The following is a 24,324-nucleotide window of genomic DNA, read 5'->3' as shown; positions in this document are numbered from 1 at the left end:
CGTATTCTGTATCCCAGCACATACACTCAGCAAATTATCGTATAACTTTGAAATTTTGTGGGATGTACAATTCAACCTCGCTGTTTCCAGATGCTCCAAGAAGTGCAATTATTTCGTTACTGAATGCATCTGGCAGCACTCCTCATAAAGAAGCAAGTTATATTATACTTTTGGTCTCCGGTGTCTTTTACATGCAAATGATAAAACTCACGTGCTTTAAACCACATTTTTGCCATTTAAATTTGCACCCTTTTACACCTTTACTGTGCTTTTGTAAAGCATAGCAAAATTTCAGAGAGATTTTTCCAAAGGTGGAATAGCCCATTATGTGTTAAATGTATACTTAAAACATTACATCATTTCTGAAATGTCCTTGTGAAAATCAACTTTCTTTCATGCTCCAAGCATGTTAAGAGAATATTTATGTTTAAATAGTTCAGATTTAGGTACTACTATTTTACCCCCACCTATTTCACAATCACTTAATTCCCCAGGTAAGTGAAGCAGCAAGAATTCTGGCATTATGAGTATTTACAGTATCCATAATCTTTGAGCACAAAAGCAGGATTATTATAATTAAAACTGATGGAAGAATTCAGCTTCCTGGCTGAGAAGAATTGATGTCTTTGTTAAGCTATGGACAGAAAATGTAACACATTTTAGACATCAGGAGAGTGCAATTGGAGTTTTTATAAACGCAACCACTTAACTATCATCTGGAACGTTTTTTAGATGCAGTTGAAGTATATAAACCTGAAAGATTCGACTGCCCAAATTTGTTTGCTTGCAAAGGCGTGCATTTGGGATAGAAATATTTACCATCCTGCAGATTCCGCTTAAATATACGCATTTCCAGTCATGCTTAGTCAGATACGTGGACTTCTATTTGAACTGGAAGTGGCACTTTCATCCTATAATACATCTCGCTTACATGCCAGATATGTCAGTAATGATTTAATAAACTTTTAATGGAAGAAGTGAATATTTGGTTTCTAATAATGAGGCCTTTTCTGTCTGTTGCGATTTCTTGATGCCTGAAACAATTCTTTCTTTTTACAAGTCATGTGTAACAGTAGATGAGTAACAAAACATAGTGCTTATTCTGAAATTATGAGTTCTGTGGGTTTGAACTCTTTTCAGTTATATCGTGTTGATAGCAGTTGAGACTGACCTGAATTTCATAAAATCATAGAATAGTTTGGGTTGGAAGAGATCTTAAAGATCATCCAGTTCCAACTCCCGTGCCATGGGCAGGGACACCTCCCACTGGATGAGGGGCTCCAAGCCCCATCCAACCTGGCCTGGAACCCTTCCAGGGATGGGGCAGCCACAGCTTCCCTAGAAAACTTGGGCCAGTGCCTCACCACTTTCATGGTGGAGAAATTCCTCTTTATGTCCAGAAATTCCTCATTATGTACTATTGTTCCTTTTCATTGTGGGAGATTAAGAATTTTTTAAAGCTTTTAGTTTCCCGGATTTATTTGAGTTTTTTACTATTACGTGTTATGATCTGATTCTCTTCATAAGTTTTTCTACTTCTTGGTTGTTCATCTGCTGCATTGCAGCCTTGTACATAACCTTCCACCTAGAGACTTGTCAAGTCCAAGAATGAATGTGTGAATTTCAAGTGTTTAGTTGTGAAAAGTGTGTACTTCAAGATCAGACATTCATCGGGAGATTCACTTCCTTTCACTTCAGAATTTATGTTTCAGACTTGTAGTCTGAGTTAGGTGCTTAATCTTTAATTTTCATCTATAGATGTGAGATAAGATTAATTTCATCTGAGTTCAGATGGTTAAAGTGTAAGGTTATCATCCGAACTGTCCTTATTTACAGGTAGACACCTGTGAGTGTCTTTTTATGCTAAGATCTTTACTGATTTCTGGAAAAAGTATTGACAACTATTTAGACTTGAATCTTTTAAATGGCTGAAGTTGAATGCTATAACTTCTGCTCTTGGATTAGATCTAAGCTAAAGGGCCATATGGGTGAATTCATTCATCAAAGGCACGTTCCTTTGAAACTTTAATTGCTGTTACATTTCTTATCTTTAATGAGACAGAACCTGAATTGAGAAGCCAGAACCCCATCTAAATCTTCGAGCGGTGTGATTATAAGTAATCAGAGATGTTTGAAGGTTTAGAGCAAGCCACAGTGAACACAAGGCACCAGAATTTAATAAGAAAGCCCATCAGCTATGATTTGTGCCATCGATTTGCCTGCCTGAGTTAGGTGTATAGCATTTCCCTACAATGGGTGTTGACAGTAAAAATGGGAAACAACAAAGATCATTTGGTTTTCCTAAACTATGACTCATATTTCACTCTGCAGGCTCTGGACTGTAGTTAGCTAGATGAGATCTGGAAGCTCCTATTTTATGTTTTTAACATTTTCTCTGTTCTGTTCTTGAGAAATAGATGTGAAAAAAACAGAAGCATAACAAACCCTGGCTTGATGAATGCACTTAGAGATATGCAAAACCTGCAAATTAGAGCCAGCCCGAAAAGCAAGCATTTCCTTTGATGCCCTTTTCTCCTTCACACATATGAACCCACAAGTAAGTGCATATACACACACAGTTAGATACAGTAAGTGTATTTAATCCACTATTTTAAAAGAAAGAAGCACTTCTACAATTCTTCTTTCATATTAATATTACATAAATCAACAGCTGCAACAGTGAATGTTACTCCAAAGTTGCTGGATTTGTCTTTTTGGACTTACTGGATTTGTGCAAAAGCTTCAGCACCACAGAACAGTGCTTTAGTTAATGACTTTCTGTACTGTTTATAACTTCTTTTAAGCACTGAACTTGATTATTTATTTTTTTTTTAGTATGTGTGTGGTTTGATAGTACCACCTCTTCAGATACTACCTAAGAATATAAAGTATAATAGCTCCAGAAGAGCATGATACAGTAGGAGTGTCGTAAGTGATTACCCTTTGGTAATTTCAAACCAAAGCATTAACATAAGGATTTTTTCCTTTTGAGAATATCATTTGAAATAAAAAATCAAATTTCATGCTCTGCAGCAGTTTCTAATCTGATGTTTTGTTTTGTTCCATGGAGATTTTGGGTTGAGTTTATCTTCAAAATATTTCACTCGGATCTTCCAAAAGTACATTAGACAGTGTCTCTGTCATGATGTCTCCTCTCATCTCTTGATAAGTATAGATGTTTAATGTGAACATTCGTTGCTTAATTAAGAGGAAATATAATTCTTAGGCTGTGAACTTTCAAGTAAAGTAATATTTATATTATGTTACCCTTTCCTGTTATTACAAAATTGAAATTCTTCCTTGCCATTCCAAAGCCAAACAATTAAAATGGTTCACGTTTATGGCTTTTATAAAAAGCCAACTGTAAATGAGAAAGTGAGTTCTCAGTATTAATTTTAGTTTGCACATTTCAGCACAAGATTATGACTACACTATAAATCTGTTGGGTTTGAAATGATCTATTGGATCATATAAAAATACTGATTGTGTTACACTGATTGTAAGCTGAAGTCAGAGTTATTAATCCGTTTTCAACACAGTGGCAAGTAAGATGCCATCACAAGATACAATAGCGTTTGGGGACAGGATCCAGCATTTCTTGCCAATTCTGATTTCCTACTCCTCTGGTACTGGCTTTCTGACATTTTTTTCTTTGGAAGGGAACTACATCATGGCTTTTTTGGCATTGTTGAACCCCAGCTGGATTCAACTGCTCCTAGACTATGTGGATACCATTCCTGAACTTATTTTCTTTGAGTAAAACACTCTCAAACCGATGGTAGTAGGTCAGCCCTGGCCACCAGCCAAATGCCCACGCAACCACTCTCTCGCTTTCCGTTCCTCAAGAGGGCAAATAGACAATAGGACAAAAAAGCTCACCGGTCAAGATGAAGACAGGAAGATTTCTTACCAGCTACCATCATAGGCAAAAGAGGCTAGACTTGGGAAGAATAATTCATTTCATTGGCAGTTAAAATAGATTTGAGTGGTAAGAAACAGAGACCAAAATTGAACCAACAGCTTCTCCCACTCCTTTTCCCAGGCTCAACTTCAATTAGAATCGTAGAATAGTTTGGGTTGGAAGGGACCTTAAAGACCATCCAGTTCCACCCCCTGCCATGGGCAGGGACACCTCCCACTGGCTCAGGCTGCCCAAGGCCCATCCAACCTGGCCTGGAACACCTCCAGAGATGGGGCAGCCACAACTTCCCTGGGCAACCTGGGCCAGGGCCTCACCACCTTCACGGTGAAGAATTTCTTCCATATGTTCAGTCTAAATCTGCCCCTCTCCAGTTTATACCCATCGCCCCTTGTTCTATCCCCACAAGCCTTTATGAATAGCCCCTCTCCAGCTTTCCCGTAGCCCCTTCAGGCGCTGGAATGTCGCTGCAGGTGTCAGTGCCTGCAGCATATACACAGGTTGAATTTTTTGCAGCTATCTGTACTTGACCCAAGCCCAAAGCCTTTCCACTTCTGGGACTTTTATATAAGGATCAGGAATTTAAACAGGTTATTATTTTTTTAATTATAATATTATTCAATACCTGATTATGCACCGAATTATGAAGTGAAGCGCATCTGTCTCAAGTGCCTACATGCAGTTTTGTAATTAAATACTTTATTTTAAAGATAATGAAGTAGTTCATTATTTGTTAACTTTATACATGCACTTCTAGAAAATATATCCATTTAAACTTGCTTGGTCAATGGCTGCAAAATTCAGCTGTTCTGTCAGAACAGCGTGGCAAAAGAAATTGATTTGCTGTCTTTTATAAACATTTTGGTCACATTTAAATGTATTTTAAGTAGTTGTGAAGTCTCTGTTGCGATGTAGTTTAGCATAAACAGTGCAAAGTCATTAGTTGCTGTGGCTGAGATAGAGAAACATCAATTCATTTCAAGGCCTAATGTGGATATTAATGAAGTTTAGAAAGACAAATTCATCAACCAGAGACTGAAAAGTGACTGCAGTCTAATTTAAATATGTTCAAGTAGATATCAAGCTTCTTCAATTTTCATAATAGACATTTGTTATCTCTGGGTTAGTTTATATATAGATAACACAGATATATGAAATACATATAAATTTTTGTCTGTATGTCTGAACTGTGTTTTTGCATAGGGTCCAGTATGACTATGTCATAATTTAGCCCCGACTCGGCCAATTTTGGCAGCTAAACCCAAGCAGTTGTGCTCCCAGTTCCCTTACCCCTTGCCCCCAGGGAAAGGGAGAAGGGAAATGAGAGGAAAAAGGTTTGCGGGTTGGAAAATAAAGCTACAGTTTTAATGAAATAATAATGCTGAACATGAGCCAGCACTGTGCCCAGGTGGCCAAGAAGGCCAACGGCATCTTGGCTTGGATCAGAAATGGGGTCACCAGCAGGTCCAGGGAGGGGATTCTCCCTCTGTACTCGGCACTGGTGAGACCGCACCTTGAGTACTGTGTTCAGTTCTGGGCCCCTCACCACAAGAAGGATGTTGAGGCTCTGGAGCGTGTCCAGAGAAGAGCAACGAAGCTGGTGAGGGGCTGGAGAACAAGTCTGACGAGGAGCAGCTGAGAGAGCTGGGGTTGTTTAGCCTGGAGAAGAGGAGGCTGAGGGGAGACCTTATTGCTCTCTACAACTACCTGAAAGGAGGTTGTGGAGAGGAGGGAGCTGGGCTCTTCTCCCAAGTGACAGGGGACAGGACAAGGGGGAATGGCCTCACGTTCCACCAGGGGAGGTTCAGGCTGCATACCAGGAAAAAATTTTTCACCAAAAGGGTCATTAAGCACTGGCAGAGGCTGCCCAGGGAGGGGGTCGAGTCGTCTTCCCTGGAGGTGTTTAAGGAACGGGTGGATGAAGTGCTGAGGGACATGGTTTAAGGGAGTGTTAGGAATGGTTTGACTCGATGATCCAATGGGTCCTTTCCAACCTGGTGATTCTGTGATTCTGTGTGATTCTGTGATAATAATGGTGGTGGTGATGATGATGATAATAATAATATACACCCATGAAATCACACCCCCACCCCTCGACGGTTGTACGTCGTCACAAATACTGCAGAGCAGACATGAGGGAAAGGATCTGAGGCTAGGAGGGAGCTGAGCTCAGGAACTGGGTTCAGGAATGCATGAATCTGGGATCAGACAAACAGATAAGAGTTCTCACTGGGCGTTGGCCATTGAAGAAGAGAGTGAGACCCTCGTGATCTCTCGATTTTATAGCAAGTGTGATGTACAAGGGATGGAATGCTCTGCTGGTCAGTTTAGGATCACCTGTCCTGTCCTTCCCTACCTGCAGGTGTGGTCTTTTTTCGCCAGCTTGAGGGTGGCCTTGGTTTCTATAGGGATAAGTATAAACATTGGCTTTTATGCATACCAGTGCCCTATGTTATCAATTCCAGGTGGGAACACTGTCTGAAAAACATGCAGTCAGCTTTCAGAGAATGAAGTTACTCAGGCAAGACTGAGCTGGAGTCAGAAAACATTCTGCTTTAGCTCAAACCACGACAGACTATTATAAAGCTTCTGAAGAATACAAGCATAACCTGTATATGTCTGTATAAGTCTATATATATGTGGCTCAGCTATATATGACACAATGATAGTGAAGGTCTATAAGATATGTACTATTTTTAGCTCACGTTCAGCTGATCATGGATGTATTCCAAAACTGAACTATATTCAGGAATATGCATTTTTAATGTTGATGGTGCATCCAAATATTACGTGATGATATGTGTAAATAAATACCGTAATATTAAGGCATTACTTCTGAGGAAAGTTTTATGTGAGTTGACACAGACCTCATGAGTTTCTAGGCTTTTTGTGCCAAGCAGCTGGTCTAAATCCACAAAAAACCAGTGTTATTTTAGTATACTAATTCTGTTCTCGTTTAGTCCAGTTTAATTAAATTTAAACTACTGTTGCTTAAAGATAATCCTGAACTGATGCTTAATGATGTAGAAACCTGGAATCTTCAAATTGGGTGCTAAATTTAGAACAAAGCATGCAGAGTTACTGCGGTATGTAGGAGATATTTCAGAATAATGCGATAGCTGAATCTTCACTGAAAGTTTGGCATATGTGTATATTTATTAGTATATTTTAATATACATAAAATGGGCTTTTATTTATATTAGACTGTTACTTATATGTATCTCAGATATATGTGTGCATAATAGTCTACAGATAAAGGGAAGAACTGTCTTTATAAAAGCAGTGTAGGAGTAGCAGAGTTACCAATCTTCTTCAGTTCTTAGAATGTCTGAAATATCACAGGAAATGAAAGGCAGAGGATTTTGGGAGACGTGGTTGTTCTTACAAATTAGAACTCAAGACACATTGGTTTACTTTGCAGCCTTGTCAGTCTCATATGACATTAAAGAAGCATTCTAATTTTACTGTGCTTCAGTTCCTGGTTATTCCTATTCTGATCATTCAGAGAAAGTTTGGTCAGAGATTGATGATCATAATGTTTTTTTCCATAGTGTTTTTTTCCACAATGAAACCTCAGGTTCTTTTGTAATCAGTTGTCCACACAGTTGTTTGACTTGAGTAGAACACCTCATAGCAGAGTACTGGGGATGAGTAGGTTCTGTATTTGGTAGCAAATCATTTAAATATCAATTGAGCCTGTGAGAAGTAAGTAAAAACGAGTAAAGAAGAAGAGCAGAGTCCTCCAAGAACAACCAGTAAATACATCTATAGGTATCCATTTGCTGCGATAAGTCGCTTTCCTATTTGATATGTGCCTGTTCCAGTTGTGCTCAGATTAGAGGTCACAGATCTTTGCATGGGTTTCTTACAAATGAGATAAGGGCTGCAGACCTTGTGTGTACGAACCAAACGCAATAGCTTAGAGTCATGGATTTGAAACCAGGGAATACCTCTGCCCTGCAATAGGAATTGAGTTCTGTCAGACGTTACTTGAAGTTCTGCATTTAAAAAATCTCCTTATGTGTTAATGTGCTATGCGTTTAATTGAATTCTGATATTTTAATACGTGTGCTTATAGACATATGTGTCTGCATATATGTTCCCTTCTGGTTAGAAAATACTGACAAAGAATGAAGACAGTCACAGAAATCAAGACTATATTTGAAAGAGAGAAATATACTTAATGCATCACCTAACTAAATCAAACCAAATACTTAACATCTAGATATATATGATGTATTAATACATATTTATGTGTCTGTTTGTGTGTATGCGCACGCAATTAATGTATTTTATCTCAATAAACATGTTTCCCCATGACCATATACCACTTCTACAAAATCCGTTTGTTTGTAGAAGTTGTGTTCAGCTTCAGGTTGTCCATTAAATTATTTATTCAGGTTGTTCCATTGCCCATCCATTGTTGGCGTGGCTCGACTCTCAAGACAGTATTCATTCCCAGTCAGAAATGTTCATACTGAATTTATTCTAGATCAGCAGAGGTGTTGATTTCATTGTGAGTAATGTGCTTTCCATGACTGGTGGTTCTTTGCTTTAAAGTAGCTGTTATTTGTCACACTGACAGGTGCACCTACTGCGAAATGCTGGCGATGAAGTTACCATCACTGTTCAGTACCTCAGGGAAGCTCCATCATTTTTAAAGCTCCCATTAGGTAAGAGGAAATTAACGGATAGGAGTAGTTTGTTTTCCTCTTTGCAGTTTTTTCTTGGTAAGATGACGGTGACAGAAATAGAAATTCAAGCCTTGAGTGTTTTACAGGAAGAAACAGAAAATTTTGTGTGTACTTTATTGCTTGACATATAAGAATTTAATATATACTGCATGACTGCTTCTGTATAGTTTATTCAAAATAAAACTGAAAACCTCATTAAAATGCAGTACAATCGTGGGAGATATCTGGAAATTTTTCTACAGAAGCTTTGCCTGGATACAATAAAGTAGTGTTTATAAACATTTGCATCATACGTTCACATTGAAAGGTAATTTCAGAATACTTAGCAAACAAATGGATAACAATACTTGTGCATATTTCATAAATTCCTCTGATATTTTGATCATTTTTGTCAGAGAACAGAATTAAAATACGACACCTGAGTAGTTTAGGAGTAACAATAATAAGACATTTATGAACAATGCAGAAGAGGAAAACTTTTCGTACTTCTGGTTAGCAAATACAAATATTCAAGATTATGACTTGAAATCAATGTTGCAAGTAGAAAAGTGTACGTAATATATCAGCTAACTTAATCAGACCAAATAATTTTGCCCTCAGTTACACATGATTCGTTTTCCAAATTAAGCAAAACAGATCTAAAATGTATCTTGCTTGGGGGATCTATGTAAGTTGGGCTCCACTATGTACTTGTTTTTCCTGATTTCATCAGAATCATTGGTGTCATAGGTCTAGTTCTTGTCATTTCGGTGTGCCACTGTGTCCCCCACAGGCTGCAGCTTCATTCAGGGCATATCCACCTGCTCCTGCATGGGATCCCTCATCGGCTGCAGTGTGGATATCTGCACCAACATGGTCCTTCGTGGCCTGCAGGGAAATACCTCCTTCTCCAGAATGTCTCCATGAACTGCAGGGGGATCTCTGTTCCAATGCCTGAAACATCTCCTCCCTCTCCTTCTTCACTAATCTTGACGTTCATATAATTTTCTCTCCCACTTTTTTCCTCGCTCTTCTCTCTGCTGTTCAGCGTTTTGTTCGTTCTTGACTGGTTTAGTAGAGGTGCCACCGCTTTGGCTGCTGTGCTTTGCAGTAGGTCTGTTGGAGCTGGCTGGAACTTGCTGTGTCCAGCATGGGGCAGGTCCTGACCACGTCCCACCACTGGAGCCACCCTGCCCGCTAAACTCTTGCCACCTACACTGAATACACACTCTGTAAGAGACAATTGACACCTTCACAAGGAGTTCATGCAGGTCCAGGAATATTGGTGCCCTCTTGGTACATCATGGGAGAGAAGAAGAACTTAGCTGACTGACTCCTTCATTGCCTTTCTTTCCAGGAGGCACTGCAGCCATTCCTGTCTGGGAAACTGAGATCACATCACAGCTTCCATAAAGTGATATTTCTGGAAAAAAGAAGCAGTGATGAGCAGTGAGATGAGATTATCTTCTATCTCCATGTGACCAGAGATGTGTGCAAAACTTCTGTCTCTTCTGTAGCCTTGAACGAGGAAGTTTCACCTTACAAAAACCTTCATCTTCTTAAAGAGGCTGTTCCATGACCGTTTAGAGCCTGCCTCTGATTAGTGTTGTTCAAAGAAAACCTGTTGGAATAGGAAAGACATTGCCATTTCAGACAAGCTTTCATAGACTATCAGCAAGCAATGAAGCTTGAGAAGCAATACTTCTTAAATGAAAGAGACATAGAGTCCTAGAATCATAGAATCACCAGGTTGGAAAAGACCTCTTAGGTCGTTGAGTCCAACCATTCCTACCTGCCACTAAACCATGTCCCTGAGCACCTGATCTACCTGTCTTTTAAATACCTCCAGAGATGGGGAATCAGCCCCCTCCCTGGGCAGCCTCTGCCAGTGCTTAATGACCCTTTTGGTGAAAATTTTTTTCCTGGCATGCAGCCTGAACCTCCCCTGGTGGAACGTGAGGCCATTCCCCCTTGTCCTGTCCCCTGTCACTTGGGAGAAGAGCCCAGCTCCCTCCTCTCCACAACCTCCTTTCAGGTAGTTGTAGAGAGCAATAAGGTCTCCCCTCAGCCTCCTCTTCTCAAGGCTGAACAACCCCAGCTCTCTCAGCCGCTCCTCGTCAGACTTGTTCTCCAGCCCCCTCACCAGCTTTGTTGCTCTTCTCTGGACACGCTCCAGAGCCTCAACATCCTTCTTGTGGTGAGGGGCCCAGAACTGAACACAGTACTCAAGGTGCGGTCTCCCCAGTGCTGAGTACAGAGGGAGAATAACCTCCCTGGCCCTGCTGGTCACGCTGTTTCTGATCCAAGCCAAGATGCCATTGGCCTTCTTGGCCACCTGGGCACACTGCTGGCTCACGTTCAGTCGCTGTCAAACAACACTCCAAGGTTCTTCTCCTCCGGGCACCTTTCTAGCCACTCTTCCTATAGTCTGTAGCTGCACAGGGTTGTTGTGCCCCAAGTTCAGGACACAGCATTTGGCCTTGTTGAACCTCATACCACTTGTCTCAGCCCAGTGGTCCAGCCTGTTTATGTCAAATACAAACTCTGCATTTTGGGTAGCTTACAGACTTCCTCCTTTATGCAGAACACAAATAAATCTTTGGCAAGTGCTATACTGTCCTGCTCAGTCCCATGAATGATCCCACACCTTCATTCCTATCCTACATACTCAACAGAAGGACTTTCAAAGTATGGTAAGACAGCTGAAGAACGTAAGAAATTACTCTTCTTCTGAACTGTACGTGGACCTCAGCACAGAGCTCGCCAGCTCCTCTCCAGGGTGTTCTGTGCAGCCATCCAAGCTGAATGAGTGAGGTGACCTTTGGTAGGTGACTTGACATAAATACTTATTCTTGTGGTAAGGAAATAAGGAAATAAGGGGTATGAAAATCTGGAAAGCAAGCCTCGTTTAGAGCCGCACACAGAAGGTAAGGAGAATAGCAGGGTTGGGGCAAAGCATCCCATTTCAAGAGCTTTCTACAAACCCCCCGCAGAAAAGGGAATTTCAGTCATGAAGTATCAGTGGCACCATAACAAGGCAAGTAGCAATTCTACTGTGCAATTAAGTACTTCCCAACTCACATTGCAGCCACTATTCAAGTGCATGTATCATGACTATTCAGAGGCGTGTATCTCTGACTGTCCTGGCACCCCAGAAGGCTCAGGCACATGGTCCCCTACCGTCATGCCTTCAATCAGACCAGCTGCTATGCTGGCAGTTCTGGCAGTGGTGTGTTCGCTCCAAATGCAAGCATACTGTCTTTTCCTATTAAAGCATGTTATTACTATTTCTTAATATCTTCAGGAGTAGCATCTTTCTTTACTGCTTCCTTCCCGTACCTCTTCCTTCCCTACATTATTTCATGCCATAACTAGCAAAGGCACGAGATGTCATAACACAGAAATATCTGCCTAGTCTTCTCAACACATTTTTCTGGTTGCTTCACTCTTTTGCTGTGAACAACTATAGGGTTTGGCATGGGTACTGATTAACTGGCACTTAAGGATGCGATAATGATTGTTAGTTCTGTGTTTGGAGAATTCCCTAACCCGGGGTGGTATGCCAGTATCGATCATTGTCTTTTTCACAGCTGCCAGAGACTCTTGTCCCTCACTAGACTATTACAATACTGCCCATAATCATAAATTAAATGATGGCAACAAATATTCTCTGTCACAGGAGTTTGGTCAGCAATTTTTTTAAAATCATTGCAGAATTCTTGGCATAATTTTGCATAGGTGAAATACTTGTTTCTTAAAAAAAGCTGTCAGGCCTGGATCAGAAGTTAGCATGGACCGGTAGGGTCATTAACTCTGCTTCGTTGGGTTATCTGGCTCCATGACTATGAGGATTCCTTCTCTGCTATCCTGTGGTTCACTCTAAAGTCAGTGTCAGTAATACAGAGGATACATTTGTGGTTTTGGAAACCAAAGAAATGAATTTGGCGTTTTGGAGCCAGATCAGGAGGTCGTTAATAGACATGAAGGTTATTTGTTAGCCTGTTATGAAATAACATCAGTTGCTGGGTATTGAGATTTAGGATTTTCTGGAGCTAAGTCCATTACCCATCCCAGAGATGAGCAGGGCTTGTAGGACCTTTTAGATAACATTCACTGCTGCTGAGAAGACGCTTCAGGACATTTTATGGTAAAGCAGGCTCTCTTCAGCATTCTTCTTTTTCATAGAATCATAGAATAGTTAGGGCTGGAAGGGACCTTAAAGATCATCTTGTTCCAACCCCCCTGCCATGGGCAGAGATATACCCACTTTTGATGATTATAACAAATTATCAGATTATTCTGAAGTCTCAAAGCCTAAAATGTAATTGAAATTATCGGGATTTTTTAATTTTTTGATTGTTCTGGAGTAGGCTTTTTTGCCTATCGGAGGTTGCCTATGACATAATTAGCAAGGTAGATAAATGAGATTTTATTTATTTAGAAGGGGTTTCTGATATCATTCACTAGTGCTGATCATACAACAACATATTGTAAAGGATAGTCTTGCTGACTACTTGCTTTACATTGAGCTCTACAGTTCTGGGTGTTGAGGAGTTTATGATTTAGAGATGTAGTATAATTCATTGACTGAAATAAACCACCATCTGTTGGTTGGACTCTGAACTGATCGGAACTTTAATAGAAACTTTTCAAGGTGTAGGAAAGGCTTTTAAAGTTAAAAATAAAATCCAGGCTTTATTAAAATAAGTAGTAGAATACCTGACTTTTGAAATCGAAAAATCTGAGTGTTTCTGTCAAAAAGAGTACAAAAGGATTTATAAAGAAGTGTTACCTGTACTGCTGCAAATGAGTTCTTGCTGTAGGTTTAGTGTCAGCGAGCTTGGTGATTTCCTGAGTTACTGCCAGCTGTGCAAAATCCCCTGTGATCCTTGTAAAGTTTCTTTCCCTCACCTCGGAGTTCTGCCTGGCTTTTTCCTGCTACCTCCAGGGGCGTCTCAGTCTCTTTTGTGAACTGCAGGCTCCCTTTTCCTTTCTTTCTCTCTTTTTCTCTGACACCTTTTTCCCTTACAGGGTAAGTCGGTTTCTTTGTTTCTCTGAGCATACTCAGCTGTTGCCCAGGTAGAGATCAGGCAAAGATCTTCTCCTCACCCACAGATCCTTCCTGATGCCGCCTTCGCAAAAGACCAAAAATGCCACTGCTAATAATAAGGAAATTAAACAGATAAAGTCCGTGATAGTATGGGTTGGCGTTTCTCCTAAGCTCGCTGTCTAGGGTTTGGGTGGGTTAGGAGGAGATCTAGGCAATGATGATTGCTGGAGATCTCACAACATACCGAATAATTCCTTTTTTTCTGGCATCAGTACCCCTCACGATACTATATTGTAATCGTGGGGGAAGCACTACCTGTAGCAGATGTTTTATTTTACATAAACATTTCATTTTGGTGTTTTGTCTCAAGATAACATTCCTGAGTTCAGACTAATACTTAACACTGGTTTTGAAGTCCCATCTACTTCGGCAAGGCCTACAGTAGCAGATAGCACAAGATTTAATTTGTGTTAATACATTTGGTATCGTTCATCACGTGTGGGTATATAATGAGTTTTCTTCTAAAAACAGGGATGATAACCTGCCTGATGGCTCTAGGGCTGCCACGTGGGGAGGCAAACGTAGCTCTTTGGAGAAAGAAGAGCACTGCACCTTCTGTGAAAGCAGCTGAGCATATACAGATGGAGCTTTTAAAGTGCTTCTGAATGAGGCCATGAAGGACTGGTTCATTAGTGAGTGGGGCAAAAGAGGCTGGAAGCAAACTGAAAGGCTTGTAAACTTGCTTGTGATCACGTGGTGGAAGTGATATAGAATCATAGAGTAGTTTGGGTTGGAAGGGACCTTAAAGATCATCCAGTTCCAACCCCCCTGCCATGGGCAGGGACACCTCCCACTGGCTCAGGCTGCCCAAGGCCCATCCAACCTGGCCTGGAACACCTCCAGGGATGGGGCAGCCACAGCTTCCCTGGGCAACCTGGGCCAGGGCCTCACCACTCTCATGGTGAAGAAATTCTTCTCAATGTCTCATCTAAATCTATCCCTCTCCAGTTTATTCCCATTCCCCCTCATCCTATCACCACAAGCCTTAGTGAATAGCCCCTCTCCAGCTTTCCTGTAGCCCCTTCAGGTACTGGAAGGTCGCTGTAAGATCTCAGAGCCTTCTCTTCTCCAGGCTGAACAACCCCAACTCTCTCAGCCTGTCCCCATAGGGAAGGTGCTCCAGCCCTCCAATCATCTTTGTAGTCCTCCTCTGGACCCGTTCCAACAGCTCCATCTCTTTCTTATGTTGAAGATTCCAGAACTGGACACACTATTCCAGCTGAGGTCTCACAAGAGAGGAGTAGAGGGGCAGAATCCCCTCCCTCGCCCTGCTGGCCACGCTGCTTTGGATGCAGCCCAGGACACCGTTCTGGGCTGTGAGCGCACATTGCCGGCTCATGTTGAGGTTCTCATCGACCAGCGCCCCCAAGTCCTTCTCCACAGGGCTGCTCTCAATCACATCATCCCCCATCTGTACTGAAAATGGGGATTGCCCTGATCCAGGTGCAGGACCTTACACTTGGCCTTGTTGAACCTCATGAGGTTCTCACAGCCCCGCTTCTTCAGCCTGTCCAGGTCCCTCTGGATGACATCCTGTGCTTCTGGTATGGTAACTACACCACTCAGCTTGGTGTCATCTGCAAACTTGCTGAGGGTGCCCTCCATCTCACTGTCAATATCACTGATAAACATATTAAACAACACAGGTCCTGGTACAGACCCCTGAGGGACACCACACGTCACAGATCTTCATCTGGACTTTGAGCCATTGACCACTACTTGTTGAATTTGACCATCCAACCAGTTTCTTATCCACCGTACTGTCCACCCAATATAGCCTGAGAGTAGTTTGTTCTGACTCAGAAAACCAAAGAAAACTGCTGAATTGAAAAAGAAGACTGCAGGGACACTGTAGGAGGAGGGAAATTTGTTCCTTAATCTTTTATTCTTAGCTTTCCCATGTAATGGATGACAGTTTATGTATAAACAAAACAAAACAAAAAACCCTGATGTTATATTTTGTATTATGCTAAAGCCTGCATTTAGAGGTTTGAAAATCCATGTATTTTGATATGCTCGAAGTGCTGAAGAGGTGGGATTATGCCACGTTAAGAATCTGATTGACTCATGGACCACTCATAGTCCTCCACTGCCAGAGTCAGTGGGATTCTCAAATACACAGATGCTTCGGTGGAGAATTCAGTGACAACATTTTTATTTCATTGCTATTATTAAAAGAAAAGGAGAAATGATCTTCCATTCCAGGATCTCACTGTGGTCACCTGTGAGTGTGAACATCAATTTTTGTGGTCAACTGTATGCGTATAGTAAGTAGAAAATGTTGTAGCTTGCTCCTGAAGTTGGTGCTCGGGCTAGAACCATACAACGAAAGCATAAAGGTTCCTTCTGCTGACATTGACTAACACTGCAGAAAGGACTCTGCGTTAAAACATGCTGAAACTTCAGAATTCAGGATATAATTCTGAGACCTCAGCACTGAACTAATAGAGATTTGTTACGGAGAAAAATGAGCTTATGTTGAATTAAATTCCATTTTGCTAAATCTTTCAGATCTATGAATGACTTTTTGACTCTTGTGATATTAGACTTGGCATAACGTGAGATGATCTGCAGACAATTTAAGGTGATTTCTTTGGATAGAAAAATGAGTTTTCAATGATGATGTATATAATGCTGTGAAATCGATTTTATGTCCTTTATTGGTAAGACCAAGTGCTGTCTGACAGTAATTGTATATTTTTGGTGCTATATGATAACGTTTTACATTTAAGCAAAAAAATCACACAATGATGTGACTTTGTGTTGTTTCCATTATTGTACGTTACAAAAATATTAAGCTTTCCTGGAGTCACTTTACCTACTAAAGCAGAATCATGATACATAACTGCTATAGGAAGAGATATATTGAAGAATATAACTGTGTAATCTCATTAACGTAGTAGTAGCATTTCAAGATGACTGTTTGATTTTAATTCCTTATATTGAGAAGGTCTATCATTCTTGGAAATAGCCGACATCTCAAGAAAAAGTTATATCCATTAATAAAGTATATGTACGTTCACAGTTAGTACTTGCCTGAGAGTTTATGATTAGCTTTGTTTATAAATACAGTCCAAGGTGAGACTTTCAGTGGTCAATGGGAAATTTATTCATTTTATATTATGAATAGAATTCATTCATGGGATTTGACTGGTTTTGAATATCTCATTCTCAGTGGAAAAAAAGGGGCTTAATCCTGCACAGTTAAGCATACAAGTAAGTTCCCATTAGCACAACCTCTTTAAAATGATGTCTAGATACTTTTTGCTTTCTAGACCTTAAATACAGCATTTGGCCAGACACATTTTATTGGATGGTATTCTAAAATCCAAGTATTACTTCTGTCTTGGTTTGAAGATTTATATTAAAAATTCTTCTTGTGTTTTACAGTGAAATAGATATTGACTGATATACACATGTATTTTTAACCTAAGCTATTCTTTTTCCTGATTTGATTTCCAGGTTCCCCTGGACCATCCAGTGATCACAGCAGTGGAGCTTCATCACCTCTCTTTGATAGTGGCTTACATTTAAATGGGAACTCAACTAATACTGTAAGCAATTGAATAATAAAAACACTATGTAAGCTATGTCAGTTCTCTTCCATTCTGAACTTCTAAATGCTGCTGTAGGACTGCAAGGCTACCCTAATTTTGTTGCTGGTGTTTGCTTTTTTGTTTGATGGATTGATTGATTTTTAAGTGTATATATTGTAAAATTCTCTACTTACAAAGTAATCTACGTGGGGCCCTGGGCTCCTAAATTCTTACTCTGAGGCAACTGAGAAGCTTGTAGCAGTCAGCATAGCAAGATTTAATCATTGTTTAGGTGTGGATTCATGTGAGCTTTTGTCATGCTTTCTTGAATTGTAATATCGTAGCATTGAATTTAGTCCAGTTAGAGGTGCTGAGGTGTACATGGAATTCAGAAAATAATGCAAAGCTGAATTATTGAAGCAAAAATTTGTGGTAGGAAAGAAAAGGAGAAAAAGAGAAGAAATAAGATAGGAAACCAGATATAAGGGGAAAAAAAGGACTGTTTCTTTAATCCAGAGGATATCCAGTTCTTCTTTCTTTTTTGTGGGGAACAAAAAAGCTGTGATTGAATTAATTGCAGCATTGCGGGGAAAGAAAAATGCTAGTCACCAAAGCCAAAGAAGATAGGTTGTCTTGTAGGCAATGGTGTTGCTCTATTAAAAATGAAGATTGAAGAAGTAAATACTAGCTCTACAAGGACATGGGCCTTCATGCTTAAAACTTGTTTAGATTCTAATAAATTGCAGCTTTAATCTTGCAGCTGGATATTAGAGTTTGCAGAAGGAAGGTCCAGTGAATGGTGTGAAGGCTTCTCCTTTCCTCTGTTTTTCTTTTTCTTTCTGTCTCAGACAGAGATGTCAGTGTCTACTGCTCACTGCCCTCCTCCCAAGCTTTGCAGTTTTTGTAACACTATCCTTCTAAACTAGTCCTGAAGATTAGTTTTCATCTGATGAATATATATATACCCAGATGATAATAGGAATATATCACATGCATACGATAGATAAAATAACCCTCAGTGTTTGGGGTGCAAACTGAGCCTTGATACAGAAGATTTCATGTTTATTTGGTTTTGTTATCCAGGTATTTATTAACTTTTAGTCGCTTTATATTATTGTTTTACTAAAGAACCCCAGCCTGTCCTCAACATTCCAGAGCTCGTCTACCAGGCGCTCTGCAGACAAACAAGATCCTTTCTGCAAAGAGCTTACGTTATAAGAAGAGGGCTGTGGTCAGATGATTGCCTGTGTGTGCGTTAGCATGTTTTAGTAAATTAATGCCTATTAAGCGCTAAAATGAGTGTGCCATAATAACAGTCATTATGACTGTACTGCGGGAATTGCGCACTTTGGATTCTATGCATTCTAAAAACGTAAATAAATGGCTGGAGTTTTGTAGACTTGTAACAGAGTAATTTAGACTCGGTTTCCAAGGCAGCACACAAAAAAACTGTGTGTAAGCTTGAAATATGGTTCGAAAAACAGAAAGTTAAAAAAAAAAAGGGAAATATTAAGGTACGAGCTTGTTTTTATGTAGCTTGATGTAAGGAGCTATGTATGCACCAGGCACTGTGGCCTCAAAGTGAAATAAAGCAAGACAATCTACATTTTATCTAGCCTAGTAAAAAAGTCATGATCTCCCTTCATAGGAAACAGAATGAAAAATTGCCATATTCTTACAGTAAAATGCAAAACCAAGGTTTTAAATATTCCGAGCAGGACTGACTGGCTTTTGGAATGGTCCACTGGAGGTGTGCGGTCTAAGTTTTATCCAACTAAGCTGTGAGTGCAACTTAGCTGAGATCAGATCTTCAACAGTGGTTATAAATCTATTTCAACTGTTAGCCAGTGAGTCCTTCTGTTTTTTTTTAGTTAGATATTTTCATTTTTATGGTAAAGGAGGAGCAGAATTTACTTGTCCTGTATTGGTATTGCCCCATAAAGCTAAGGATATTTAAATCTCTTTTTAATGACACCTTGGTAGGGGAATTGGACTCACCTTGAGTACTGCGTCTTGTAAGTTTGTGTTGCAGTTGCATGTACCTTCCTAACCACAGTCAGATCCATGCCGTACGACCATGCACATATATATTCACCAGTGGAAATGCTGCTCCAAAAAGTACGTAACGTAAAGGAAAGGACAAGAAGGAGAGGTAAGGAATTACTGCTATGCCAGTTTTACTGAGCTGTTATTCAGCATGTCTCTTCTGAAATAAAGTAATTTATTGACACTTGAGCTAATACTGTGTTCAGGCTGTAGCATTCACATGACACAATAGAATATGCTGTAGTTAGGATATAGCTATATGTTTATAGGATATAGTTTATAGAAAGTAGTTTAGCCATGTTAAATTCAAGCTGCTCCTACCTAGTATGATTATAGCATTTTTAGTCCTGGTGCTACCTTGCCACTGTTAGATATATCTTTATCACCTCTGCTGTGAAGTATCCATTATAAGTATCCATTATATGTGATGTGATATCATCTTCAGGATTTATATGCACCCTCCGTATAATATCAGAGCAGATTGCAGTATAGCACTTTAACTGGAACACAGAGAAATGAGCTGAAGTGCTCTCTTCACACCTAATTATTTTGTGCTTGGGCACTGTGACAAATTCTGTAGAGACAGGTAGTGGCAGGTACATTCATCTGTATCTTATAAGTGGTTTATTAAACACAACATAAAGTTTCAGGGAGCAACATAGTAAGTTCAGAGGAGGTAATCTCTAGCCTAGTGATTACAGGTTGTTTACCCAAAGGTTTCTAACTACAAAATGAAGAAAATACTAGAGAGATATTCTGCTAGATGTGCAGATATCCCAGATGTCCAGGCCAGCTGCCTGGAGAAATTGGGGAGTTTGGGGAGACCAGAAATAAATTACTGTTTAAGACACCATTGAATAATATGTTACTATGCAAAGGGAGGATATAGTCAACTTTAATTTCTTTGAAAATCCAGCTTCCCTAAATTGCCTAAAAGTGATGTTCTAATAAGTAAAGTTAGACCGGAATAATCATGATTTTCTATGTGTTCACGTAGTTTAAGAACTTTAATTTAGTTTTGATAGTGTATGTTTTGTTTAGTTGGTTAAATGAGTCTAAACAGGCACTTACAATTTTCTAAATTGCTTTAAAATATTTTTTCCTTGATGGCTTCGTTTCATCTCTTAAACTAAATAAGTTTTGCTTTAGAAAAGACATTGCCTACTTCATCACCAGGTACAGTTTCTAAAAAAGAAAAGTTACATGTGTTGAACTCCTTGTAGGACCCTTAAGATGCTAAATCTTTAATGTCTATGGTAGTCCTTGCTCTACAATGAGAGAATGAGCCATAGGCTCAATCCCAAACCCATAAAGCATTCTTCACCATGAGGGTGGTGAGGCCCTGGCCCAGGTTGCCCAGGGAAGCTGTGGCTGCCCCATCCCTGGAGGGGTTCCAGGCCAGGTTGGATGGGCCTTGGGCAGCCTGAGCCAGTGGGAGGTGTCCCTGCCCATGGCAGGGGTGGAACTGGATGGGCTTTAAGGTCCCTTCCAACCCAAACCATTCTGTTATTCTATGATAAAGGCAAAAAGGGAAGAGGATCCAAGAAATATGGTGGACATCCTCTTACTGAGAGTAGAAGCTATTTCTGATGGATACTATAGTGGAGTGTGTGACCAGATAATTGAACTGAGATTTAATTGATGCCGTACTCCTGAAACTTCAATAGTTTCATCTTTTTAACGTTTCTGTAGTGTCTTCCAATTCATTATAAACTCACTACTGATCATTCTTAAATTTTATTTTAGTCTTCATTTTTATCATCGCGCAGCTCACTTTAAAGAAGAAAAGTTTCAGGATTCCAGATCAATACTTTTTCTATTAGAAAGGTTTAGCATTTGATACCGATAGATTCTGCCAACTCTTGATCTAAAAATCCATTATTTTCTTACTGAATATGAAAGCAATATAACTTTAAATTGATGCCCAATTCAGTGTATCATTTGGTAATATATGTGCAGAAAATGTAATTAATGTAATAAATACAAAAAATAGCTGGCGTAGAGCTACAGCGCTGGTTACTCTCATGAATGTAATCATCACCGTGTCTTCCATTTACTTACTGAAGAGAAAATAAGTGAACACAGCCAGCTACACTTAAATATTTTGGACTGCTGCTGTGCTGAGGACCTTTATGAAATGAGTTAAACACACTGCAAATAAGTGTGCTCCTTTTCCTCCATTAATAAAAATACAAAGTGTCTGTCCCCTTTCCACCTACAGATAAAAACAATCCAAATTTTCTGTTTCTGTTTACATGTCTCAGAAATCATAGCATTAGAAGCTGGAAAGAGCTTAATAGCACTTTCCTGCTCCACTACTGTAGAATTAAGGAAAAGTTTTTGATAACTGAGTATTGAAATTGTTTAATTTGGATTCAGCAGTTCAAATGTTCTGTGTTATTTGACTTCTGATGAGATTTTCTTTGGAGTTTTGCTATGACACTAATGAAGTGAATAAGAGGTGTCTCTAAGTCTTATCTTTTAGTTGTATTCATCCCCACTGTCACTGCTAATCCTTTTAGCAGACTTATTTCTTCTAGTATTTAACATCTGATTGATCAGGTTGGTCCTTTATTCTTCTCAGAAATGAAACACCTGTTTTAAGTCAAATATGGATTTGGGATCTATTGTTATTTTTTTTTTTAAATTAGAGCTTTAACAAAAGCTGATGAAAAGAAATATGGTGTTGAAAATACAAAGAAAGTCTTCCTAGCTGCTAAATAAAGGAACACTGAGCAATGTTTGCTGTTTTATGACATCTAATTCTAGTTTTAGAAGAATTCACTTAAAACACTGAAAGATAATTTGATATTCACACACTGTCAAAAAGGCAGCGTTAGTTTTTTAGGCAGGGCTGGCCTAAATCCAAGTCTGTTGTGACGGGGAAAGAAGTCAAAGACCAAGAAAGTCAGTTAAAAGATTACGGCTTTGTTATTTGTCTTTCAGAAAAAAAGCATAGAAAGATCACAATAGAACTAATATGCCAAGTATAAAACAGAAACTTGCGTTTCGTAGGTATCCAATTTCAGTTTTTAATTATGCGTATTTTTTCCCATACACAGCCTTTTTTGTGAAAGCATTGTTTTCTGTAGTTCTTATGAATTTGTTCATTTTAGTTTGCAGCAGCAGCAGCAAAAAGCAAATGCCTTAGCAGATGAAGCCAACTAATTGCCTTCTTTTTAATCACTGGTGGAAATGCAGTCGTTTTCTTTCTCCTTATTTGTTTCCTTTATTTTTAATTACACTTATGATTAAACTATTTTGAGTTCTGTAGTTTACTTGATGGATCACAGGCAGCAATTTATCTGACTAGTCACCAGGAGTCTGCTTTAGAGGGAGTTGTATTGCTCTGTGGGTTGCACCGAGTGCATTGAGCACTTTTCAGTTGCATAGATAGACAAAGGAGTTTGGGGGAGCAGTGTTACTTATTAATGGCTTATGCTCTTCTGTTTGGCATGTGATATTCAGGAGTGCAAAATGAGGGCTGTGGAGGGATTAAATTTGTATCTGACTCTTGGGAAAAAAAATATCTGTTTTCTATTATTATCTGTTCTCCTGCCCGTGACTACAAAGGTACAGAGTGGGCCACTTCAGGTCATAGCTAGATTATAAAGAGAAGTGAGAAATTTAGGACTCTGTTGTATCAGTAAATTAAATTATGACCATTACTCACCTGTCTCCAGCGTGGTGAACAGAAAGAGCACTCGTCTTTCATGTGTATTGGCAGGGAGGATCAGAAGTCCTTGGTTAAAGGGAAATACATGTGACATTCGTGAGATTGAAGACTAAATGAGGAAGCTGAATTGTTAGAAGAAATGAAAGCAAATTTTCCTTTTCATCTCAAAAGATCTGTCTACTTTTGCCCCAAGTTGGTGTTTGATTACTGTTCCAAATACCAGACTAAGGTAACGATCAGCATGGAAACAGAGGGGCGTACAGTGATGACCTATTTCTAGATTTGATGTAAGGATGGGTGAACTCCTGCAGATCAGGTACATGCTAGAGATATTTTCTAGTGAAAACTGATAGTAAAATTGAGGCGAGTTCTCCTATAAAGTTGCATCCAGTGTCATTCCACATGTTGCTGCAACAAATTGACCCTTACTGAGCTCCTAGTTAGTGACACAAGCAAGAGTCAAGTCTCAGATTCACCCTGAGGGATGTGTAGACTTGCATAGAGTTCAAAGAAATTCCCTAACCTGGAGCAAATTTTTCTAAGCAAGGACAACACACCCCATTTGGGGATGGGAAAGGCTGCGGAGAGCTGTCTGTAACAGCTGAAGTACATGCGTTTATAGTGTAGCACCAAAATACCAACATTATGTTTTGTTCAGTTCTTTTCCTTCTATATGTTTAATGTTGGGTTTTGATTTCTGACTGCTGTTATGGTCTGAGAAAAGGCATAATTGCTTCCCGCTTTTCGTGCTGAGATTTAATATAAACTACTGTGGCCCCTGTACCCTATCCCCGAAGGAAGAATATATCTGGAAAGGTGTTCCAGGCAAGGTTGTTGAGGTTACTTAGGAACCAATTACATACTAGCCTGAGGGAAACAAATTAAAGAAAAAGGTGCAAAATTCTGTCAAATAGTCCATATGTATTCTCTAAAAATATCTTAGTCAGGCTCATACCTCATTGGCTCATTAAAAAAATAATAATGTAATAGCACCTAGGAGCACAGCTGTAATGAAATATTCATTAATAGCTCCATTGTAAATCACTCCTAGAGAAACTTCTATAATTGAAAGGATTTTTAATTTATTCCTCACCAGTAGAATAGTAATCCCATTGATTGCAGTACGGAGCTGCTGCACTGAATAGGATGCTTCAAGTCTCTAATGTCTTCTGCTGTACGTACGCTCCATGTAAACATCACATACAGGTGCTCAGTGTCTGCAAAACCATCCATTAATCAAAAAGCATTTAATATCTTCAAGAGCAATCATTAACTTGCCAAAGCATGCGTGTGATGCAGTATTAACATTAAAACAGTGTTTCTTTTCTGTGACAGAAAGGGAGGGGTGGTATCCTTGTTTCACA

The 24,324-nt window shown here is 39.6% G+C and overlaps 1 protein-coding gene across 1 annotated transcript in view; it reads left to right on the top strand.

Moving 5' to 3' along the window:
- The window catches only part of SNTG2 (syntrophin gamma 2), a 275,672-nt gene that overhangs the window by 157,427 nt on the left and 93,921 nt on the right, over positions 1-24,324 (top strand). The window contains exons 7-8 of the mRNA XM_054062992.1: positions 8,505-8,592; positions 17,165-17,256. Of these exons, the coding sequence (XP_053918967.1) occupies positions 8,505-8,592; positions 17,165-17,256 (180 nt within the window). The remainder of the gene's footprint in view (positions 1-8,504; positions 8,593-17,164; positions 17,257-24,324) is intronic.

This window comes from Cuculus canorus, chromosome 3 (genome assembly GCF_017976375.1).
Source record: "Cuculus canorus isolate bCucCan1 chromosome 3, bCucCan1.pri, whole genome shotgun sequence".
Classification (NCBI taxonomy): Eukaryota; Metazoa; Chordata; class Aves; order Cuculiformes; family Cuculidae; genus Cuculus; species Cuculus canorus.
The sequence above is the reverse complement of the archived record's forward strand: the minus strand, read 5'-3'. Positions and strand labels throughout refer to the sequence as shown.